The sequence below is a fragment of the Nannospalax galili genome, unplaced genomic scaffold, assembly GCF_000622305.1.
Source record: "Nannospalax galili isolate Female #2095 unplaced genomic scaffold, S.galili_v1.0 scaffold744, whole genome shotgun sequence".
Classification (NCBI taxonomy): Eukaryota; Metazoa; Chordata; class Mammalia; order Rodentia; family Spalacidae; genus Nannospalax; species Nannospalax galili.
In genome coordinates this window covers 1,531,810-1,556,154 of record NW_008351509.1, presented here as the reverse complement: position 1 = coordinate 1,556,154, position 24,345 = coordinate 1,531,810, and the positions used below count along the sequence as shown (strand labels likewise).

Sequence of the window (24,345 nt, the reverse complement as noted above, 5' to 3'; positions counted from 1 at the left end):
CTGTTTCTGGTCTTATCATTCATACAAAATTGGTACTGCTTTTCTGGGGACAGAGGTGGGAAGAAGAGCAGAGACAGGGACTCAGAGGCTCCACAGACCCTATACACTGACCATGAACCTGTGGGCTTTCTGAAATGTACCAAGGCCCCATAGGCAATGGGATGCAGGTTCTGGGACTGGGTTTTCTGTCAAACACTGACTTGTACCTGTGCCCTAGGGAAGTCCTAGGAAGGGAAGTTTGCTTGGGGTCCACTGTTGACACTAGCAATATACTTTGGAGCCAACAGTGGCCTAGTTGAGGACCAGCCTCAGGGATATTAAAGGGAAGGTTCCACAGCCTCCTTAGAAAGGGACAGCTACAGGAGGATCAAGGGTGGGCCGTTTCCTGCATAAGCCTTGAAACCCTGCTAAGGGATGTGGCCTTTGGGGGCCTCAAGTCCTAAAGATGTACCTGGATCAGGAACAAAGAGCAAGGCATATAGGGCCAGAACCACAATCCTTCCTGCATGTGGCTAGCCTATCACTGTATCACCTTAGGTAGAGCTACCAGGACGAGGAGCCACAAAGGTGATAAGAGAATGTGTCCTGGGCACCTACCACATGCACTTGTGGCTCTCTGTGAGATCCCCCTGGAAATACTTGTCTACAGCCAAACACAACCTAGGGGCTGTGGGTCCCTGTTCCCCAAAGACAGCTGTGTTGGAAATGAGATACCACAAAGAGCACCTGTGTTGTGTCCAGAGGGCCCCACCTGTTATGAAAGTGATAAATCTCCTCCATGTTTCCAAACAGAATGTTCTTCTTGTTTTGCAGGCCTGCTGAAATGAGGTGTGCCATCAGGGGGTTGTCCATCTCTGCAGCATAGCCCTGTGAAGGAGGGGAGGACACAGACAGTCATCCAGGGGAGCCACATCTGCAGCAGACAGGCAGAATGGCAGGGCTGGTGTCACGGAGCACAGGTATCAGCATCCAGGGACACTGTGTCAGTGCTCTAAATAAACCCAGGGCTATGGCACAACGCGGTGCATGGTGCCCTGAATTCCAACCCCAGCACCTCAAAAAATAATGAAAACTATGACTCTAGTCTTACTTGTCCACAATTGCCTGTGATATTCATCTGGACAAGTGACTATAAACAGCACCTACTATGGGCGTAGCTGGAGCCTCCATCTTCTTTTCTAGCATTTTTATTCAGATATAACCTATACAAGGTTATGTTGTACCTGTGTGTATGCAGTGCGTCTGCAGTTATTAACTGCCAAGTCACCATTCAGAGGCTTCAGTACCCAGGAGCCCCTACTCAAAGTCATCCCTTTTGTCCCCTTACTCTAGACCTGCTTGTCTTGGAACTTCTTTCTTCCTCTTTTTTTTTTTTTTGTGGCAGAGGTGAGACAGGGTCTCATTCTGTAGCCCAGGCTGGCCTTGAACTCATGGTGATCCTCCTGTTTCAGTCTCCTAAGTGCTGGGATTACAGGAAGGAACTTTCTGTACACGGAACAGTGTGTGGTTTTCTATGACATCTGTCACTGCCACTGCAATTGTGTGGGTTAAAAGTTTGCAGCTCTTTCCACTGAAATATCTATCTTCCTGTAGGTCCACCCACATTGGCTATCCCTCCCCCTGCTAATGGACATCTGGGCTGTTTCTGGTGTGAGCCTGATAACGAGCAGACTGGCTATGAACATTTTCACATGCTTTGTTGTGACCATAACCTCTCATTTATAAGAAGCATTTTAAAGAGAAATATTTTCTTGTGTGTATTTGTATGTGTGTGTGTGTGTGTGTGTGTGTGTGTATGCATGTGTGTATATGCGTGTGTGTTTGAGTGTAGAAGACAACCTCAAGTGTTGGCCCTCACCATGAACCTTGTTGGAGACAGGGTCTCTTGTTTGCTGCCCACGAACTTCCAAGGATTGCTGTGTCTGCCTCCTATCTTGCCGTAGGGGCACTGGGATTATGGATGAATACTACTGTGTCTGGCTTTACATAGGTTCTAGGGATTCAAACTCAGGTCGACCCTCGTGCTTGTGCAGCAAGCACTTTTACCTATTGAGCTGTCTCCTTAGTCTCTTAAGCAAAATTTTTTATTTATGTTTTTTGTTTGTTTTTTGCGGTGCTGGAGATGGAACTCAGGGCTTCACACATGTTAGGCAAGTTCTCTACCAGTAAGCTATACTCCTAACCCTCTTTTCACCTTTTATTTTGAGACAGGGTCTTACTAAGTTGCCCAAGATGATCTCAAACTCACTCTGTAGCCCAGGTAGGCCTTGAACTTGTAATCCTCCTACCTCGGCCTTACCAGTGGCTGGAAATATAGACTTTAGCAAACAGACTTAGCTCTAGCAATAATTTATTTTTAAAAATTCTGTGTGTGTGTGTGTGTGTGTGTGTGTGTGTGTGTGTGTGTGTGTGTGTCTGGTGTGTCTGTGTGTATCTGTGCCCGTAGAGGCCAGAAGAGGGTGTGTGTGTATGTATGTGTGTGTGTGTGTGTGTGTGTGTGTGTGTGTGTGTCTGGTGTGTCTGTGTGTATCTGTGCCCATAGAGGCCAGAAGAGGGTGTCAGATCTCCTGGCGCTGGAGTTACAGGTAGTTGTGGGCTACCTGACCTGAGTGCTGGGAACTGAACTTGGGTCCTCTGTAAGAGCAGCTAGCACTCTTAACTGCTGAGCCATCTCTCTAGCCCCCTGTAGTAACAATTTTAAAATGAAGCCATGATGTGAGGGTAAGCCTAGCACCCCTGCCTCCCATGCCCAGACTTACCTCTAGTACACAGAGCAGCTCCTCCACGTAGGCCCGTTCCGTGTCTAGGAGCTCATTCATCACATGCCTGTGGATGGAGTATGGAGAGCAGACGTCAGAGTGGGAGGGCAACAGGAATCATTGGGTTCCCAGACTTACTTGTGAACAAAGAAATCATGGCATCTAGGACTTTCCCCAGTATGGGGAGTTGTGGGGAAAAGTTGAGTCCAGGAGCTGTATACTCCCTGGCTCTCCTTGATACCGACCTCAATCTCCCACTGCCTTCTGGGAATGATTTCCCTACCTACCTCCTGGCCTTTTGGGACCCATCTGCACAAAATCAGCCACATCCCCACACATTTGTTGAGTCAACCACCTCTTGCATCCTTCATAAGCCACCTGAGTCTCTCTAAGACCTCTCTGCCAAGAAGATCCTCCACCCTCCAACCTTGACCCTAGAGCCTTCTGGGCCCTTCCTAGACCACGTGTGTTTCTTAGCCCTTCAGCTGAGCCAGCTCCCATCCTGCTGGGATGGATACATCCTATCTGCAGCCTTACAATATGCCTGTTAGTTGTGGAGACCCAGGAGAGGATGAGGACAGGTTTCTAAAGCAGTCATTCAGACCTTCAGGGATGAGGATCACCTGCTAATAGCCTGTGGCCAAGCAGACTGTTTTATTTACAGAGGCCACAGCCCCTAGACTACTAGGTTGAGACTACTAGGGTATGGACTATTCTAAAGCAACCAAGAGCCAAGTAGCTAGGCCCTGCATGTGAGCTCACTTGTGGAGGTGGGGTCTGGGCCTGCTTCTCACACAAACTAGCTAGGCAGGAGGGAGGCCATCCTCATCTCAGGGCCCTGTGTGTGCTGCTCTGCCTGGACGCTTCACTGCCCACCCTTTTGTGCCTCTGTTTGCCAGCTTCCATTAGAGGTCAGAAGTGGCAGGACCCGTATTCCTCTCTCAGCTATTATCGTGATCTCATAATTCACTCTTCTCTGAGTTCCCCCAGAGGACAGAGTGCTGGAGAGCATGGCTGGGGACCTCTGGAAAGGAGTTGCTATGTATGCTTGTTTGCTTGAGTGTTTCCAAGAGCCACTTCTTCACTCTTAACCTTGGATTAAGATGCTCGAAGGAACCAGGTCCAAGCATTTACTGCAGACTTGCTCAGGGAAAATATAAAGAATGGAGACAGAGCAGGGTTGATAGTTCTTTCCATCCCTGATGCCATGACCCTAGCTCCTGACTGACACATCCCCTGGGTATTTTGTAATTTTAACCTCTTCGGTCCACATTGCTTGGCCTCAGTGCTGGTCAAGGACTTCATGGAGTGAAGGGACTCAGCTGGAGGAAGATGGACAGGCAGGTCTTGGTGGGTGTGTTCTGAGTGCAGATCTTGAGTATGTCATAGCTTACACCTATCATCCTGAAGGTGCCTTTGTGAGAGATATGTGTCCCTGTCCAGCAGAAGGTAATCTCCACAGGAAAAGTAACAGGTGATCCCAGGAAGGGCTCAGATGTATTGCTGTCCCAGTCCAGCCAAATGGGTATGTGTACTAGGTGTCTGTATATCCCACAGCCCACATACGTGTGTTCACAGTCAGTATATACATGGTGTTGGCTTCCTTTCTGCTCTGCACACTAGGGTAGAAGTGCTAGCTTCTATCCTTGAGTCACTGATACCCAGACACTCTCAGCCACACAGCTTAGTTGGAGGTATGGCCACCCACCTGCGCAGGATGGCTAGGCTCTCCTCCTCGTCCCCTGTGGAGCTGGCACGGCCCTGCCGGGTCTCACTCATTTCACTCTGAGGAGAGAACAGCATGCCTCAAGTACTGATTACCCAGCCTCATTTCCCATCAGGAATAGAGTCTGAGGAGGGAAGGCAGATGGACCAGAGGCCAGCGAACCCAGAGATGGACCATATGGATAACCAGAGCCAGATACAAGGAGGAAACCAAGGTGGTTCACCAAGAAGCCAAGGCTGTGGACACCAGGACAGGGCCATGGGGGGTCATTGTGACATATGCCTCACCTTGGCTCTCCTGTAGGGCCCTCTACGGAGTGCACTGCCCTCAGAGCTAGAGTTCTCAGATCCTCTCCAGGAGCCTGATTTGGAAAGAGGCAGGGAAGGACGTTAGCTCTGTCAGAGAGAGAAGTGTACCAGTACAAAAAAAGAAAGGGAAGAAAGGATGATAGCAATAAAGAGGGTGGAAAGGGGTGGTGGGATGGGCGAGGGACAGGGAGTCACCTGAGGGACTACTGATTGGAACCTCCATAGCTGCTGAGATGGGAACAGCTCAAACTAACAGGGAGACAGTGGGCAAGAGGGAAGAAGCTGATGATAGCCTGGAAGGTCTCCCTGCAGACCAGAAAGCAGCCTGTCTTCCACCTGACAGGTTTGGAGGCATGGGGGTAGCTCTCCAGGGCATTTGTGGCTTCCCCTGGGCAATGCAGAGGTTCCCAAGCCTACTCATCTCTGGGTTTCCTGTCCTAGTGTGGAAGGGAAAAAGGTGTTCCCAATGGAGGGAGAGGGCAGGGGTGTCTCAACAATGTTGAAGGTGAGCAGACCACGGTATCCTTGTAGCGACTAGGGCCTGAGGACATGGTTCCATAGCTAGTGACAGCCTAGAGGACTTGGGCAGAGGTCAGAGCTGATCCAGCAACACAATTCTGGCAACAGCATCGAGTTAAGAAGGGGCGGGCCCGAGGAAACAACTGAGGCTCTTTCCTCACTGGTTGGCCAATGTTTGCAGCTCTGTGGGCACAAGGATTCAGCTGAAAGGACCCAAGTCTGCTGTGGCCAAAGTGTAAAAGCAGGGACTTTTGATAACTTGGACAGACTGAGGCTGAGTCCCAATAAAACTTTATTAATAAAAACAGGTGACAGGCCAGAACGAACCCTGGACTGCAGACTGTTGACTGTGAACTGGGGCTGGATGGTAGGAAGGGAAAAAGGTGTGCCAACAGGACTTGACATGTGTGGCTCTCTCAGATGTGCCAAGTCCTCAGTAGAGGCCACCAGGTTGTCCAGGATGAGGTGGCCATGCATACCTGGGGAGGGGCAGGGTGATTTGGTGAGTGCCTCTGGCCGTGGGGCCACGGGCTGCACAGGCCGTGTCTGCTTGGCCGCCAGCTTCTTCAGGCTGGCCTGCCTGCGGTGGAACATCTCTTGCATACTTTCTTGCTTCTGAAAGACCTTTTGCACGTGTTCCTGAAATGACACGGCTACTAAGATGCTTTGCATATGTCAGTGTCAGTCACTGAAAACATTCTGTCACACAGTGTCAGCGGGCACAGCTTCCCTGCCTAATATCCCTGAGAAATGTCCATGAATGTGCCCTGCACTGTATCAGCTCTGGTCACACAGTGAAAGCCATGTGAAACTCTGTAGCAGGATGGGGAGTCAGCTCTACAGCTCTGAAGGGTCAGCTGTGGAAGGGGGATTAATTTCCTCCTGTTGCCCCAGAGGTGGAGTTAAGGCAGCTGACTGGAGGCTAGGAGAGGCCCATCTTTGCTGCAAAATCAGAGGCACCATGGTATCAGGGTTCCAGTGAATGCCACCTCACAAAGGCAGACCCATTTCAGTGGGTGTTGGTGTGTAGGTGGTGTGGGAATAACTTCTACAATGGAGGAAAGGCTGAGTCTGATGTTTCACACCTCTGCACTTTCCCCTAGCAACCCCCATTTCCTAGTGATGAGTCAAAGGGTTCTTCTAGGTTTGGGGATATAGCTTAGTGATGGGGTCTTGCCTAGTATGTGTGGAGCCCCAGGTTCAATCCCAACACCTCAAAAAAGGGTTCTTTGAAACATTCTGGGAATGTCCCCAGTCCCCAGTTCCCCGGGCCACCAGACCATAGATAGAAGCCCAAGTCGGTATTACCAGTAGGTCCTGGTTGAGGATGCACTCATATTCCTTGTAAATTTTATTGAGTTCTTGAATCTTATTTTCTGCACCAGTCTCCAAAAATTTCTCGATCTCCTGGAGGGCTGCCTCAGCACCATCCTGGGACTGACACTTGTCCACAGGTTGCGAGGCCAGCAGGAAGATGCCCTCATCGCACCACTTCATGGACTGTAAATAAAAGCTGGCTGTCAGCTGTGGGGTCTGCCATCCCATCCTTTCCCTGTGTGCATTGCCTGCTGGAGCCTTATATTCCCTACATCCCACCTCTTGACTGATGCATCTGCAGAATACGAGGTGCTCTGCCACTAAGCCAAAGGATGCCTTAAGGGAATGTGTACTGTAGAGCTGCCTGGGTTCCTGGGGCTGGACTCACCACAGGAGAGATGGGCAGAGTATAGTGGGACCAATAGGGAGACCAAGTTCAGGGCCCTTCCATGAATCATTACTGGGGCAAGCAAGTCCATCGGGACCAATACTCTTGAGTGGATGGGACAGAGCATCGAGAAGGGGAGGGCATTTTGATTGCTCAGTTAGGAATTGATCAGCTCAGCAAACCCCTCCCTGGTAAGGGACAGTGGTTGGTTTCCTCTGCTAGTTCTGCAAGTCTGGCTGGGTTTCCTACCGTCTCCAAGAGGCTGTGTAGCTCCAGGGACTTGCTGAGCAAGCCTCTCCTCCTGCTGATCTCAGCGGTGAAGTGATCGCAGAGGTGCTGGAGCTCCTCACACTTAGGGTGGATGGAGTCCACAGCATAGTGCTTGTTCTCAATCAGCTGCTGACCCTCCAGTGACAGGGCTCGGGCCCTGTCTACAGCCACCTATGAGACAGAATGAGAGTCAGTTCAGGCCTGTGTAGAGAAGCAGACAGGGAGCCTAGTCCTGGGGTGTCTTTCCTGGAGGAGGAGGATGGATGTGGAGTCTGTGGACTTCAGTGGCCGAGGCCATCAAATTCCCAAGCAATTTTGGGGCCAAAGTTCTTGGCGATCAGAAAAGTACTAGATAGATCTGTCCCAGAAGAAGCATGTGTTTTTTTTTTTTGTTGTTGTTGTTTTTTTTAAGTCCAGGGTGTGTGCCTGAGATGGAGGAAGGCAATTTGGGTACCTGTACCCTGACCGTAACACCTCTTGGGAACATGGGAGCTTTTCGTTAGGTGAAAAGCTCAGGTCCTATGCCTTTAGCATAGCCAGGTGATGCTGTGGCCACCATCCCCTGCCACCCATCCACACCCAACTCTCACGCTAGACTTCTCTTCGAAGCTGGCCAGGTCCTTCAGCAGGTGTTGCACATGTGCCAGGCTGTTACCAACGTCAGTGAAGGTGGCTATCTTGTGGGACATGGTATCCAAGGTAGTTTTGACCTGCAACAGAGGAGGACTGGCTCAGAACACCCATGCTTCATGCAGGGTCCCATGCCTGAAGGGGTGAGGGATGGCGATTCTGACAGTAGCAAGGTGATGAGGGCCTCCAGGGTTAAGCCAAACCACTCAGGCCCACAGAGCCTCTTGGGATGTTGGCCTTCCCCATGGCCTTGCCAACTAAGCTTGTCCTTCTCTTTGTCTCAGCCTGGCTGCTGCTCAGGGTACTGAAAGCTGAAGGGATGATGATAGGGTAAGTGTTGGGAAGCAGCCATGCTGCCCTGGTCCCCTGGTCTGGGCATGGCAGGAGGACTCTCTGGCTCACTTTCCAGCTTGGTAGGAACTCTGGAAATCTCATAGTTCTGCCATTGGCAGGGGGACAAAGGGTTTCAGGTAAGTGATTTTTAAACACCATGCCAGTCTGGGTTATGGTTCAGGCAGTCCCACGGGTTCTGCCCGTGCTTGAGCCACTGCCAGAGGCACAGAGAATGGGGAGGCTGCTTTCTCTACACCTTTCTGACAGCGCTCACAGCTAACACACAGTGTCTCAGTGAAGGTTCCTGGGAATTACCTCAGTTCTTCTATCCATGGCTCTGCACCATTTTCTTCCTGACCTAATGTTCCTTCCCAACCTTGGGGTCTCTCCCTGACCTCCTACACTAGAGTGAAACTCTGGGTGTGGGAGTGGAGATTGGGATCTACGTGTGCCATGATCTAGGACAGCTCTGGCTTTCCTAAGCCTCAGGAAAGAGGGTAGGCTGTTGGCCAATGCCCAGAGTGGGACACCCAGCTCTGGCCCTCTGAACATACAATGCTGGGTGAGGCAACTATATGGGACAGCTGGAGGTGCTACAGGGACAGAGGGAGGCAAGTGAAACACAGGACTCAGGCCTTGGATCACACTTCTGGGTGTTTCTATGGCCTGAGACTCTAGGGAGCTGCTAGGAGGATTTCCTCACCAAGGGTAGACAGCTGACAATAGGGCTAAAGCTCCCTTAAGGAGTGGTCTACATCCTTACTAAACACAGGGTCACTGCCTGGTGCTGGGGTCTCTACTAGGCCTGAGCCCCCATGGCCAACAGACCTGCCTTAATAGAATAATTCTAGGACATATTCAAACCAAAGGGAAAGAAATTACAGAGGACGCAGTCCTGGGGCCTCAGCTGAGAAGAAAGGCCACAGCGAATAAAACAACTACATTTCATGGTTGAAGAGAATGCATGCAGAGGAAACATTTAAAGTAATTTTATTACAAATACAGATAAGTGACATGTGTAAGACTGCCTCTCTCTACACCAACATGTACACATGTGTGTTATGTGCTATTTGTATATGGTAACATGATGTACTACATACTTCAAAATCATATTGTAACCACAGAAATCCCCACATGGTGACATAAATGCAACACGCTACAGAAAATGAAAAAAAAATCCAAGTAGCTGGGTGTGGTGGCACACGCCTTTAGTCCCAGCAGTCAGGCGGCAGAGGCAGATGGATCTCTGTGAGTTCAAGGCCAGCCTAGTTTACAGAGTGAGTTCCAGGCCAGCTGGGGCTACAGGGAAACCCTGTCTCAAAAAGACAATATATATGTCTCCAAGTAATCAAAGAAAGGCAGGAAAAAGAAAACAGAGGAAGGAAAACCTGAAAGATCACAAACAGAAAACACAAAAATAAAACAGCATATTTGAGCCCCAAATGAATCAGTGATTGCATGAATTATAAACAATCTAATGTACCAATTCAAAGAAATGCACAGTGGAATGGATTAAAGCATGATCCAATGCTATGCATCTATAAGAAACTTCAAACATTGGAATGGGGAGCGGGTAAAGAACGTGCCACACACGCACCCATGGGGAGAGTGGAAGAAGCCAGATGAACAGCAGTGAGGCACATTTTGGAGCACAGGTTACAGACACAAAGAGGGATGTCATGTAATGATAACACACTGCAGTCCTGTGCACATCTACCACCAGAGCAGCAAAAGAAACTGACAGACAAGGCTACAAGTGTAACTGGAACATCATGGTCCCTCTTAGCAACAATGCACCAGCTAGAGGGAAGGGTAGCTAAGAAGTGGAGGAACTCAGTACTGTCAACCCACAGAGTCCAACAGACATTTACAAAGGAGTCCATATAATGGCTGACACAGCTGCCTTCCTAGAGCCTGAGAACCAGATCCAAGACAGGACACATCTGGGCGACAGGACAAATGCCAGTGAATGCAGAAGAGCAGAGCATGGGGACAGAGCACGTTCTCTGACTACAGTGAGTCCAAGCCAAAAGCAAGAGCAGAAAGACAACAGGAAATTCTGAACACTGGGAAACCAAACACACAGTGCTTCTAAGTGAGCCACAGAGTGCAGGCTTCAAGGAAAACATTTTTTTTTTTATGTGTATGTGTGTATTGCCTGCGTGCAGGTAAGTGCACCTGTGTCGTGCAATGCACGCGGAGGTCAGAAGAAGCTGTTGGATCCCCTGGGACTGGAGTTAGGGACAGTTTTTAGCTGCCATGTGGGTTCTGGGATTCGAACCCGGGTCTTCTGCAAGAACAAACAGTGTTCTTAACTGCTGAGCCATCTCTCCAGCCCCAGGAAAACATTTTAAACATTAAATTAACTAAAAATGAAGATACAGTGTATCAAAATTTGTGGGACACAGTTAAAAGAGTGATGGGAGGAAAACTGATAGCATTCTTATTAAATGTGGATATTAATAATAAGCTTGGTGTGGTGGCTCATACCTGCAGTCCTAGTACTTGGGAGGCTAAGGCAAGAGGCTCTCACCATGGGTTTGAGACCAGCCTGGTTTACACAGTACATTCCAGGACAGCCTGAACTACATATAGAGTGAGAGACCCTGTTTCCAAAAAACTAAATAAATAAGTGTATTATTAAAGAAGAATATTCTCAAGTAGCTAATGCAGGCTCCCACCTCAAGAACCTAGAAAAAGACTAGAATTAATCCAAAGCCATCAGTAGAAATAAACAGTAAGAGATAGGTCTAGAAATCAATTAAATTAAAAACAGAAAATGACCTAGAAAACCAACAAAAACAAATTGCTGGTTCTTTGAAAAGATAAACTCTTACTTTTCAAGTGGCACACTGGGATTGTATAGTGGTTAGTGCTCTGCATTGTGAAAAGATAAACATCGATAAATCTCTAGCAAATACCGACAAGGAAAAAAGGAGAGAAGATTCAAAGTGTCAACATCAGCAACGAACACACAGACCATTACTACAGACCCCACAGACAGAAAAAACCAAGAGCAAGACCAGAAACAAAGCTGGACACACAGCTCACTCAGGATGAAGCAGAGGAGGGGACCAGGTCCTCACAGCACACCACAGCTCACTCAGGATGAAGCAGAGGAGGGGACCAGGTCCTGACAGCACACCACAGCTCACTCAGGATGAAGCAGAGGAGGGGACCAGGTCCTCACAGCACACCACAGCTCACTCAGGATGAAGCAGAGGAGGGGACCAGGTCCTCACAGCACACCACAGCTCACTCAGGATGAAGCAGAGGAGGGTACCAGGTCCTCACAGCACACCACAGCTCACTCAGGATGAAGTAGAGGGGGGGACCATATCCTGACAGCACACCACAGCTCACTCAGGATGAAGTAGAGGGGGGGACCAGATCCTCACAGCACACCACAGCTCACTCAGGATGAAGCAGAGTAGGGGACCAGGTCCTGACAGCACACCACAGCTCACTCAGGATGAAGCAGAGGAGGGGACCAGGTCCTGACAGCACACCACAGCTCACTCAGGATGAAGCAGAGGAGGGGACCAGGTCCTCACAGCACACCACAGCTCACTCAGGATGAAGTAGAGGGGGGGACCAGGTCCTGACAGCACACCACAGCTCACTCAGTGTGTTGCCACTTTCCACAGCCTCAGAACGGCCATGGATGCTCATTCATCACTTGAAAGTCCCTGAAACATCTAGACCCACATGGATTTCTTAGAGTACCAACTTTAATATTTAAAGAACTGAGGGACTGTGGAGATGGCTCAATTGGTAAAGTGCTTGCCCTACAAGAGTTTGGATCCCTAGTACCAAGTTAAACAAACAAACAAACAAAAAACCCAAAACAAAAACCGGGTATGGTGGGTTACATCTATAACTCTGTTGCTAGGGGTTGGGGTAGAGACAGGAGGACCTCTGGTGCTCATTAGCCAGTCAGCCTAGCCCAATCAATGAGCTCCAGGTTAACAGATAGACAAAAAAAATAAAGGTACAGTATGACCAAGGAAGACACTGACTTCGACCTCTGGCCTTCATGTTCACATGCACATGCGTACATGCACATCAGCATACTTGATCACACACCCACATAAACATACACAGACAGACATGTACATATACATATACTACATGTACACACAAAAAAGGAGAGGAAAAGACAAGCTGCAGACTGAGGAAGATCCACACCACACATATCTGATGGAACACTGACACCTATGGCCTATATATAACTCTCAAAACTTAAAAATAAAAATGCAAGCTGGGTATGGTGGTGCCCGCCTTTAATCCCAGCACTCAGGAGGCAGAGGCAGGATCTCTGTGAATTCAAGGCCAGTCTGGTCTATGTAGTGAGTGTTCCAGGTCAGTTGGGGCTACAGGAAGACCCTGTCTCAAAAAGACCGAAAAAAAAAAACAAAAAAAAAACAAAAAAAAAACCCAAACGCAAAATCAGATAATGCAGCTAGAAAATGGGCCTTAGACACACAGGCATTTCATCAAGGATGCCTGAGGCAAGTGAGCACACCAAGCACAGGTGACATCCCTTGTGACCAGTACAGTGAGGACTGCAGCATACCTGCCCACCAGAGAGTGTGCACAGCACAGAAAGGACCTTGGATTTGGGAGGGTATGTGGAGGAGCTGGGTCACTCACACTGCTGTGGAATGTTAAGTGTCACGGCCACTCTGGGAACAGTCTGGAAGCTTATTTTTGCATGTGTCTATTATGTGGTGTGCATACATGTTTGTGTGTGTGAGTACATGTGTATATGAGGGTACACGTGCATGGATGTACATGTGGAAGCCTGAAGTTGACTTTGGATTTCTTCCTCAATCTCTCTCCACTTTATTTATTGAAGCAGAGTCTCTCATTGACCCTGGAGCTCATGGAGTTCAGCTAGCCACCTTGCTCCAGAGTCCTCTGTCTCTGCCTCTTGAGTGGTAGGATTATAAGCAGCCGCCTCATCCACCCAGCTTTTATGTGGTTCTGGGGATCTGAAGTCCTTATGTTTGTATAGCAAATGCTTTATCTACTGAGCTATCTCCCTAGCCCCAGTTTGGGAGCTTCTTAATATTCAAACATATGATTTCCATGTGACCACTCATTTCAGAGAGAGAAAATTTACGTCCACACAGAGCTTGTATGTATGCAAATGTCTACAGCATCTTTGTCTGTGATAGCAGAACCCTAAACACCAATATCCTTTCACAGCTGGATCCAGAAACCTCACAGCAGGCTGCTGTGGAAACACAGAAGGAGCTGTGGGTACTCACCATCCCTTGAGTGGAGGATGTCCAGAGAACTAGGCAGAGTGAAAAAGCTAGTTGCTAAAAAGACACTTCTGTGGTATCTGGCTTACATGTCCTTCAGTGCCACAGAGTAACAATGGAGAAGAGATCGGTGGTCCTCAGGGGCTGAGGATGTGGGAGGACCTGGGAGGGGCTGCAAAGGGCAGACCGAGAGTCCTGGGATGATGGGTGCCCTGTGCCTACTGGGTGGCAATGTTGAGCTATGGTTTGTTACCACTGGGGAAATTGGTGAAGGATACAGGGACCTCTGGATTATTTCATACAACTGTATGTGAATGTCTAATTATCACTAAATAAAAAGTTTAATTTAAAATACCTCCTAGGGGCTATGGAGATGGCTCAGATAAGAGCACTTACTCTGTAAGTGTGAAGACCTGAGTTCAGATCCCCAGTGCATCACATAAAAAGCTTGGTGCTGCTGTGTGTGCCTGTAATCTCAGCATTAGTGGGAAGAAACAGGTGGATCCTGAGACCTCTCTGGCCAGCCAGCCTAGCCTAAATAGCAAGCTTCCAGTTCAGTGAGAGACCCTGTTCTCAAGGCAATAAGGTGGAGAGTGTGCTAGAGGAAGACACCCGAACACTCATGTGCATACATCACCCATACACATACACACACACATGCATACAAACATAAATAAAAGACAATTTAAAAAGATTCTCCCTGCTCTGGAAAGTCTTTCTCAGTTCCTCACAGAAGTTACAATCACTTTCTTTACACACACAGCAGGCAGATCCACTCTCCTTGCTTCTTGCAAGGTATCACCTCCCCCAAACCCAGGCCACTCACCTCCCGGAAACCCTGCTCAAAATGCCGCAGCTGCAGGCACTGTTCCAGCTTCTGCTGATGCTTTGCCCAGAACTCGTCAAAGGCGGCCTCCGTTTCATTCAGCTGAGCCAGGAGCCTGAGAAAGAGGAAAGGCTGTATGAGTAATGCAGGCTGAGCCTGCCAGGGTACCCAGAAGGCAGGACCTGGCTCCTCCACAAGTCTTCCTGGGACCCCTTGACCTCATGCACTGATGTCCAAGGTTCTCAGTATTCTGAAGGACATGAGGGACAGACTTCAGACAAGACCCTGGGCTTGAGCTTCCCTCCTATGCTCCTCACCCTGCATCACACTGACAGTGGAGTAGAACTGTCTGGGGGGGGGGCTGACTTTGGGTGTCCACCTCTCGGTTGCTTTCCACCTTGTTTTTTTGAGACAGGGTCTCTCACTGAACCTGGAGCTCGCCAATTCCAATACAATGGCTGGCCAGTGAGCTCCAGGAACCTGCTTGTGTCCACCTCCACAGTACCGGGATTACAAAAATGCACTGCCACACCCAACTTTTTACATGGGAGCTGGAGATTCTAATGCAGGTTCCCATTCCTGCATGGCAAGCAAGCACTATTGACTGTGCTATTTCCCCAGCTCCACATTTGCTAATTTTGAAAGGCCATTGGGCTTACTGTTGACAACTCTGGGGCAGGATAAAGAGCAGTCTGCTGCCCATGGCTGGGAGGTCTGGAGCTGGTGTTTGTCACCACTGCACTTACCCCTGGGATCACTTCTTGCTGGGGCTGCACACAGAACAAACCAGCACTACATCATCCTACCTCTTCAAGCTATAGCATGTGCTAGGATTGGCTTCATTTAGCAGATGAGGAAACTGAGTCTCAGGAGAGTTAACAAAGTCCCCATTATGGAGCTGGTTAGATCTGCTAGTGGGCCTTGGGCACCCCATCTAGCACAGAGCCCCTCATTACATGCCTCTCCCATGTCTCCAACACACAGCATGTCTGCCTGGTGTGTGACCACGGCTATGTAGGAAAAATCTGTGTAAGAGCAGAGAGTCGTGGGTCTGGTTGCCTGTTGCTGGGTCTTTGGGTAAAACTCCATCCATACTCAGCTCCAAGGTCCTTCAAGCCTGTCTTCTCACTCAAGAGCTGGGGATGGCATTCACCTAGCCTGCAGTGTGGTAAGGACAGAAAGGGAGGAGGCAGGTGCAGCTCTGGACATCCCAAAGCACCAGGGGGCACTGGTGGACAGTAACTGATGGCATATTGTCCTGTGTTCCACAGCCCCATCAAGAAATATACAGACAGTATCCTTTACTATGATAAGAAAATGCAAGCCTCAACCCAGGAGGCCAGAGCAGAGACACCCAGGGCTGCTTTCCTGCCTACAAGGACTCACTGGAGATGTGGGAGCCACATGAATCCAAGGGGCTCTGCTACTGCCTCTCGCCAAATATTTCCCTCAGTCTGTGAAACTGTTGTTGGGTCTTCCTCCTCAGCATGGGGGCTGGGGTCCACTCTAAGCCTAGGGAGAGAGACTGGCCAGAAGCCAGCTGCTGAGGTCTGTTGCAATTGCCTTGGTTAATGGTCTTGCATTTCACAATGCCATGTGCCTGCAGAGTTCTAGCACCTTGGTGAGGGTGCGGGCCTTACCTCTGCACTGTGGCCTGATTGTCCAGCTGGTCTTGGTTTACACTGTGGGCAGTGCTTTCAGCCAGTGGCTCCCTGAGGCTCTCAAGGATGCTGTTCCCCTCTTTCCGTGCCAGCTGCAGATCCTCCTGCAGAAAACGCACAGAAGCTTCTATCTTAGCCAGTCGGCTGGGCTCGGGTCTCAACACTGAGTAGGCGGGGCCAGCGTGGGACAGTGGGTATAAACCATCTCTTCTATGTGATCACACAGCACACTTAAAACTAGTGAGGATGTTGTATGTATGTATGAAATTCTCAAGGAATTAATAAAAATATTATATATACAAAATATATAAACTTTATATATATATGTAAATCGGCAGGGAGGCAGCTAGGGTTACAGGTCACTTGGGGCATGGGGATAAGATAAAAAGTAACCAGAAACCAGGCCTTCTAACTGTCCCTCTCTTGTAGTTAGCCTTGCTGTGCTGGCAAAAGGCCATTTTTAGGGAATGAGTGGCATGCCTGGCAGATAGGGCACAGTCCTTGGGACACACAGCAAATTCTAGCCACCCAGACACTGCTGTGTCAAAACCATCAAGGACTGGCCAAATGATGTTGAGTGTCTGCACCCCAGAAAGCAATGTGAACTCACTGCAGAATGGTATTTTCTGCAGGAAATTCAACCAGTGCTTCATCATGACCGATGAGAGAAACCGGGAGGAACAGCAGAGGCTGTGTCTGGCGGCACTGTGGCTGCCTGGCGCCATGCACAGTTCACATCCTGGGACAGCTGCTCTGGTCTTGGCTTTACACAGACTCTGAATTCCAGTGGGGTTTCAAGGCAGAGGTCCACCACCCACAGACACACACGTTTTACACGGCTCACTAATGGGGTTTTGAAAAGGGGTATGGTTAATTCTTGGAGCCTGGGCCTGAAACCCACTTAGTTCTGGTCCGACCCTGTGGAGACTCACCTCACATCTTATGTGTGGGATGGAATTAGCACACTCTGCACCTCAGCCCCACGTGCACTGTACCTACCTTTGCTTTGTCCTTCTTCTCCGTGTGTGTGCTCAGCACCGAGCTTGTTGATTGGACATCGTTGGGCAGTTCTGTTTCGGCCAGCTCGGTCCCGAAGGCCTGCAGCATCTGAGCTGTCTGCTTCACCATCAGGGCGAAGCTTTCGATCGCCTTAGGAGGAGGGAGAACACAGTCACAGAGCCCTGCACACAGCCTGTGCCTGCAGCTCTGAAAGCTGACACCACATTGGGACTGTCCTTGGAAAGGAGAGAGTGGCCTCCAAGCCCTGCAGACACATGTGTGCCAACAAGTACCTTCCCACGAGTGTCTCAACCTCACGCTCCCTCAGAAACATACCAGGCAGGCTTTGCAAATGTCCCTGGCACCAAAGGTCATTCTGCACTCAGGGTTTCTGCTTCTGCCTCCTTGTCAATGTAAAAATCGAAAACCTCAACAATGTAGGGTTTGGCTCTCTCTCTCTCTCTCTCTCTCTCTCTCTCTCTCTCTCTCTCTCTCTCTCTCTCTCTCTCTCTCTCTCTCTCTCTCTCTCTCTCTCTCTCTCTCTCTTTCTCCACAAGCTCAGGGAAAGCCACTCCCAAGCTTATTACTCATGTTATTTCTTTACAATGACTCAGGTCCACTGAGACCATCTCCTCATTCTTGGAGAAGAAACTTGGATGAACATGTTTTTTGAAAAGGCAGTGCTGTCATGCAAAAGTAATTCTGCGGGGTTAATGATGAACTCTTGAGAACACGGGCATGTAGCACCCAGACCCACTCACCGTGCGGTGGCACAGCCACCTGGAATGGCAGTAGTCCAGGGTCCCCCCGAGGTCCTCGGTCAGCTGTGACTTATCAATGTAGCCGTGTAGTTCTGGCACTGAGCTCAGCATCATGACCTATAGGAGAAAGGGGATCATCAGAAGGTCTTGCCTACAGCATCTCACCCTGGACTCCTGGGTGGCTCTGGTTTCCAATTTGAGTGGGTCTCAGCACTGTCCTTCCACTGTTGGACCCCAGGCAAGTTGTTTATTCACACTGTGCCTCGGCTTCCTCATCTGTACAATGGGCAGATTATGATGGATCTCACCCTGTGAGGGTGGGGACACAGGGAGTCACTGATGGGCACAAACCCCGGACAGGTACCTGTTAGGCACAGACAACATCAATGGGTGTCAGTGCCCTTCTCTCACTAGGCATGCCAGGGGAATAGAGCTCTGTTTCCAAAGAGGTCAAGTTTGTGCTTGCTCCAGATGAGAACTCCAGGAACTTCTTTTAGGTACTGCTGAGGATCAATTTAGCACCACAGAGTTGACCTCCCATCTCAGCAGCGTGACTGACAGTTCCGGAGAGGCTCTACTTTCTGTGTGAGGCTGTGGTCACAGTGGCCAGTCAAGCTCTTCACACAGGACTCTTCTCTGTCTTTTTGTAACTCTCTGACCATTTTTAAGACCATTCTATCCCTTGGTTTTAAATGAAAATATAGACTTTCCTTTGTAAGCTGTCAGACAGATACTACAAAATGGGTCTCAGAAGGTTAGTGCAGATGTTATTTGATGCCATCATGTATTATTAAACAGAGTCACTGTAAAGTGGGGGCTCTCCACTGGGGATGTCTGGAGACAACCTGGGTTGTTACAATAGGGAAAATGTTCCTGGGTGGCTGGAGGGTAGAAGTTGGGGCTGCTGGAGGCCCCACCCCAGATGGCCACCCAGCAAGGAACCACCCAGGTTAGTCTTAGCAGTGCAGATGCTGGGTCTCAACTGATGCATGACCTATAGCTAAAAACATGTTAGATTCTCAGTTTGAGCTGGAAAGCAGGTTCTCACAGAATTGGCTCATCCTTGGTTCGTCTAGGAAAATCATCTACGTGCTGCCAAACAACCCTGGTTCTTGGTCAGTAAGTCAAAGATGGACTGGACACTCCAAGAAGACATGTTACCTCTCTCCTTGACCTTAGTACACATTTCCCACCACAACAGAAAAGGTGCAACCCAGGGATGCTCTAAATCACTCTCTTGACCTAAGGTTAGCATAGAGCAATGGAGGTCTCAAACACCTTCTGAAAGCAGAGTCCTCCAATAATTCTATAATTATCTAAGATGGATTTGTGAGCTTTAGATGCCAGAATGGTTTCTGTAAAACTGTTTTTGACACCCACTAATATAATGTGACAGTACAGTTTTACAAACGAGACTATAGAGACAGGTATCTTAGTCTTATTTGTCATGTGCCCAAAGGTAAGGGCAGCTGTTAGTGTGATTTGTTTGCTGAAGGTAGGGAAGGGCTTCAGGCATGCTGATGTCATTAGATCATAGGAGGTGGGGAACACACATGTCACTGTGAACATCCCTTGGGCTCAGAGACGAAGAAGTAAATACAAGTACGCGATTCTGTATATTCTTAATGTTGGGACTTGAGCCTCTAGTTAGGTGAGGTACTGCCCTGGTGACTCTGTCCTCAACTTGCTCTAAGAAAGGTCTATCCAGAAAGAGATGCCACAAGACATGGGGTGTAGTATCTTCCCACAGACTTGGGGTCTAGCTGTTCCCAGAGCTACCAAGGCATGACTCTCAGAGAGCCACCGTCACCTCCCTGAAGCCTTGGGCCACGTAGAACTCCTTCCCTAGTCATCACTCTGATTTTCAGGACTGTTATGGAGGCAGGACTGGGTGGGGTGGGAGGGCCCAGGACCATGGTCCTTGTTCTGCTCAAAGAAAGGTTCCAACCTGTTTGGTACAGAGGACAGGGGAGCGGTCATGAGGGATTGGCTGTGGCTTTAGGCAATTGGAGAAAAGAGAGGGTCTGCCACCCAAACACTGAGAAACTACAGACAGTGGCTGGCTGACCAGATTCTTCCATCTCCAAAAGCAATCTGGGTGGTGCTAGAGAGTTGCACAGCCTGGCACTGGCCTCTGTATTCCTGCTCTCTTTATTTTTTTCAAAAAATATTTAATTTATTATTGTCATTATTTTATGTGTATGAGTGTACTGCCAGTATGTAAGGGCATCCGTGTGTGCAATGCCTGAGGAGGTGAGAAGAGGGTGTCACATTCCCTGGAACCAGAGTTACAGATGGTTGTTAGCTGCCATGTGGGTGCTGGGAACTGAACCCGAGTCCTCTGCAAGAGCAACCAGTGCTCTTAACCACTGAGCCATCTCTCCAGCCCATTATAAAAAACATTCTAAAATTTTATGTGCATGAGTGTTTTTGCCTGCATATATACCACACACACGCAATGCCTGCAGAAGCCAGAAGAGGGCGTAGATTTCCCCTGGAACTGGAGTTACGGCAAGTTGTTAGCTACCATGTGGGTGCTGGGAACAGAATCTGTGACCACTGCAAGAGGAGCAAGTGCTTTTAACTGCTGCGCTGTCTCTCTAGCCCTCAAAACCTTGCTTTTTTAAGGGGCATGCAGCAATACTCGGCAGGTCCTTTCCCAGTGGCAGGGAGAGGGGCTGCCCCGTGCTAGGGAAGTCATGGAGATGAGGTAGGGATTGCCCTGCTGAGCTGTTCCAGTCCTAGGTCCAGCACATGCCTGGCTGGCAGCTGGGGCCCCCTCCATGAACCCAGGAAACATCCATGTCCTCTTTCCTTGCCCTCTTTTTTTCCCTTGATGCACTGGGGTATAACCCCTCACTGGCATATGAATGTCCCCTGACTCACAGTGCTCCAATGGAGTGCTCACCTGGGACCCATCCAAGGCTGTGGCCTTGCATGCATGGCCTACCAGCAGGAGTGGCGCAGGGTTCCAGGGAGGAGAATCTTAGGGCTGCCCTGACAGAGCTTAGGGAGAGTGCAGCTTCCTAAGCCCTATGGGGTTTTATTTAGAGCCACAAAAGAGAAGTCATTTAAGAATTCAATTGTTACTGTAGGCCAAGAATGCACTTAAGCTCAGTTCTGCTGACATAGCTGCAGTGGGTACTCACCGGCACCTTCATCTTAAAGTCATCTCTGTTGAACTTGAAGGCGAGGTCAGAGAGAGTCCTCTGGAAAAAGCCCGTTGGGCGAAGCACAAGGACGAGCTGCAGGTTTGCTGGGAAAGATGCCTGCAAGACAGAAAAAGGGCCTGCGGCATCTGCTGTGGGTGGCCCAGGCCACAGAATCGACCTGCCACTGCAGCCAGTGACAGGCTTCTGCCTTTATGCTGCTTACAAATTAAGTCATATTACAGTTGGTACGGATTGAATGAAGATCCTCTACCCCTGTGTAGAGTTCCAAGTCCTAGTACTCAGAATGGACTCATTTGGAGCAATGGTTTTCCTATAGGCAGCCGGCCAAGCAAGTGAGGTGGCCAGAGTGGTCCTGAGCTACAGAAAGTTCTTATGAAAGGGAACTGTGGACACAGACAGCATACAGGCTGTTCATGAAGACAGGCAGAGAATGGGGTGATGTCACCACAAGCCAAGAACACCAAGGACTGCTGGTAACATTGGAGGCCAGGGAGAAGCCTGGAGTAGATCCTTCCTCAGAGCCTCAGATGAAACCAGTCCTGCCCACACATGCATCTCAGACTCCTAGCCTCCACAACTGCTGGAGAGGAGGTTTCTGTCATTCAAGCGTGGTACCTTGTTCATGTATGGCATCAGCCAGAGGGTACCAATGCACTCATAGGAAAAAGAATCAAGAAGATGTATGTGTCTTACATATGTGTATCCTCTGAAACAAAAATCAAGATAAACTCCCCCAGTGTGCACAGGCATACCGTTCAACAGTTAGTTGCACGTATTTCGCAGTGCTTTGCTACCCATAAGGTATGTGACCTTGGGTAAATTACTCCACTTCCTGACGTCTCAGATTCCCCATCTGTAAAACAGGGATAAAGCCATGCCTGCTTCATCATGTTGGGACAGGCGGTGAGCCCAACTCACGTGGTGTACAGCAAGTGCTGCATGGACAGCTATGATGGTTTGTAGTAAGGCGGCTCTGGAGATCCCCCCACATCTAGCAGGGAATGCCCAGAGAGCAACTGAGGAATTGGGTCTGATTCCAAGGACTGGGTTAAAATCTCCTAAACCATGAGAGGCAGGAGGGGTGGCACAGCCTGGAAACTCAGGATGGCCTGGCAGCTGGACTGAGAACAGACCCAACTCACCATGGTTCATGGCGAAAGATGACCCCTGGGCTACACAAGTCCCGGAGTCTAACAAAATGCCTGTATTAAAATGTGATTGACTAAGAACTCACATAGGAAGCAATGATTTTCCAGTGTTGTGTGAGATCTTCTAGCCAGGCTGGAAAAGTGAGTCCCCAGATCCAGTCATGAACTGGGACTGTGTTCTAGGCCATCCAATAGTCTAGCAAGAGTTAAACAGGACTCAATCCTCTTTAGTACACAGTAAGGGTCAAAGTATACCTTGTCTCCTACTTCCAGCTTCCTAGGGAGAATAGCAGGCACTAATGTCCACTACCCACAGCTGACCTCCTACCTAGTTCAGGGGACACTGGTATCTGTCATCTGCAACTGGCTTCCCATCCAGGGAAGTGGACATTGGTGTCCATCATCTACAGCTGACCTCCCATCCAGAATAGTAGACACTGGTATGTCACCCATAGCCGACCTCCCACTTAGAACAGTGGACACTGGTGCTTATTACCCACAGTTGGCCTCCTACCATGACAGTGGGCACTGACCTTGCCTTGAAAAGAAAACACTCATCCTTTAAGATTCTATCACACCCTGTGCCCTTGGTCCCTACAGGACCTTCTACGTAGTGATGGTCACATCACTTGCATGTCACACTTCTCCATTATAGGCATGCTGATAAGCAGGTGCCTGGTCAGGGTTCTGCCTGAGTGGATATAGGAGCAGGGTGCTGGGAGCTGCTGAAGGCCCTCCTGTAGACAGCATCTTCCCATTCATCCTCTTCCCCTGGCGACCTGGCTTCCCTCTGCCCCTCTGCCCCATTATGGCAAGGGTGTTGAGACATGCCTCCACCCACTGCCTTATATTCTGCAGGCGCACAGCCAGTTATACTCTCAGAAGGGAACTATGAATGTTAGTGATCGGACTTTGTCTCTGATGCCCTGGGAGAGGGTGAGTGTCCTGGGCGGAACACAGCTCTGCAAAGCCAGCAGCTGGGGGCAGATTCTGGGCCACTTGACACAAAGGCTTCTAAACCTGTTCTCTGTGTGAAATTGGCCACCACCGTTTAAGGAGGCACTCTCAAGAGGCAGCTTTCCTCAGGTGACAGTGAGTCACCCTTCTCTGAACTTCAATTAGGTTTGTCACCAGGGTCACACCTCACAGAAAACTGGCTCTGTAAAGACAGGTCCAACCCTTGAACCTATAAGATGGAAACAGCTCCCTCACCTTCCCTATAGCAGCTTCCCTAGGTGCCTCCAACTGCAGGTGCAAGACCTCCCCACCCCCAGTGTGAGAGGTGCCTTTGCCACAGCCCCTGGGGACCTCTAGTCTCACATACAGCCCCTTTCCTTCTCTTTTCTTTAAGGTATCTGCTAAGTTGTTGAGTTTTCATATTAAATAGAATAAGATCCTAACCAAGTGGGGATATTTTAACAATGCACACAAATTGTGCAAATGTAAATAGCAGCAAAATTAATTTTCTCTGTTCTGGAATCAATCATTTGTATTTAAAGCCGGGGAAAGGTCTAAAATAAAATCTTTACTATTTATTTATTCATTTATTTATTATTTATTTATTTTGAGACAGGGTCTCCCTGTAGCCACAGCTGTCCTGGAACTCGCTATGTAGACCAGGCTGGCCTCAAACTCACAGGGATCTCCCTGCCTCTGCCTCCCAAGTGCTGGGATTAAAGGTGTGTGCCACCATGCCTGGCTCAATAAAACCTTTATTTTAAAAACATAGAAGTAGACAGAGGAGTTGATGCTGATGTTTCATAAATTACTCAATAATCATGAATTGTAAAATTACAGTAGGTTTCTATCTAATATGAAAGCAATACAATTTTTTGGAACAGGGTCTAACTGTGTAGCCCTGGCTGGCCTGGAACTTACTTTATAAATTAGGTTGGCCTCAAACTGACAGAGATCTGCTTTCCTCTGCCTCCAGAGTGCTAGGTTCAAAGACACACACTACCAGGCCCAGAATTTTGTTTTTATTTTTCAATCTCACTTATTTTCTGCAGTATATGAGGCTATTTATACCCCAGCCTTCCTCAAAGCCCAAGGCTACATATATCCAGCCTAGTGTTCTGCATTTAGTAGTAAACAGAGCAACCAAGACCCTACCAATCTCTTTTGTCTGATAACAGCCAACAAACAAAAGTTTATATAAAAATATCATCTGAGCCAGGCATGGAGGCAGAGGCAAGTGGATTGTTGTGAGTTCAAGGCCAGCCTGGTCTACATAGTGAGTTCGGGTCAGCTGAGACTA

The 24,345-nt window shown here is 49.0% G+C and overlaps 1 protein-coding gene across 18 annotated transcripts in view; it reads right to left on the bottom strand.

Annotated features, from left to right (window-relative positions):
• Mcf2l (MCF.2 cell line derived transforming sequence like) overlaps positions 1 to 24,345 on the bottom strand; it is a 173,613-nt gene that overhangs the window by 13,852 nt on the left and 135,416 nt on the right. For all 18 annotated transcript variants that reach the window (XM_008848408.2, XM_008848407.2, XM_008848413.2 and 15 more), the window contains 13 exons: positions 20,917 to 21,036; positions 17,768 to 17,884; positions 17,007 to 17,156; positions 15,987 to 16,111; positions 14,347 to 14,461; positions 7,878 to 7,997; positions 7,267 to 7,458; positions 6,621 to 6,812; positions 5,792 to 5,951; positions 4,773 to 4,846; positions 4,468 to 4,544; positions 2,760 to 2,826; positions 752 to 867 (listed from right to left, as the gene is read on the bottom strand). In XM_008848408.2, the coding sequence (XP_008846630.1) occupies positions 752 to 867; positions 2,760 to 2,826; positions 4,468 to 4,544; positions 4,773 to 4,846; positions 5,792 to 5,951; positions 6,621 to 6,812; positions 7,267 to 7,458; positions 7,878 to 7,997; positions 14,347 to 14,461; positions 15,987 to 16,111; positions 17,007 to 17,156; positions 17,768 to 17,884; positions 20,917 to 21,036 (1,625 nt within the window). The remainder of the gene's footprint in view (positions 1 to 751; positions 868 to 2,759; positions 2,827 to 4,467; positions 4,545 to 4,772; positions 4,847 to 5,791; positions 5,952 to 6,620; positions 6,813 to 7,266; positions 7,459 to 7,877; positions 7,998 to 14,346; positions 14,462 to 15,986; positions 16,112 to 17,006; positions 17,157 to 17,767; positions 17,885 to 20,916; positions 21,037 to 24,345) is intronic.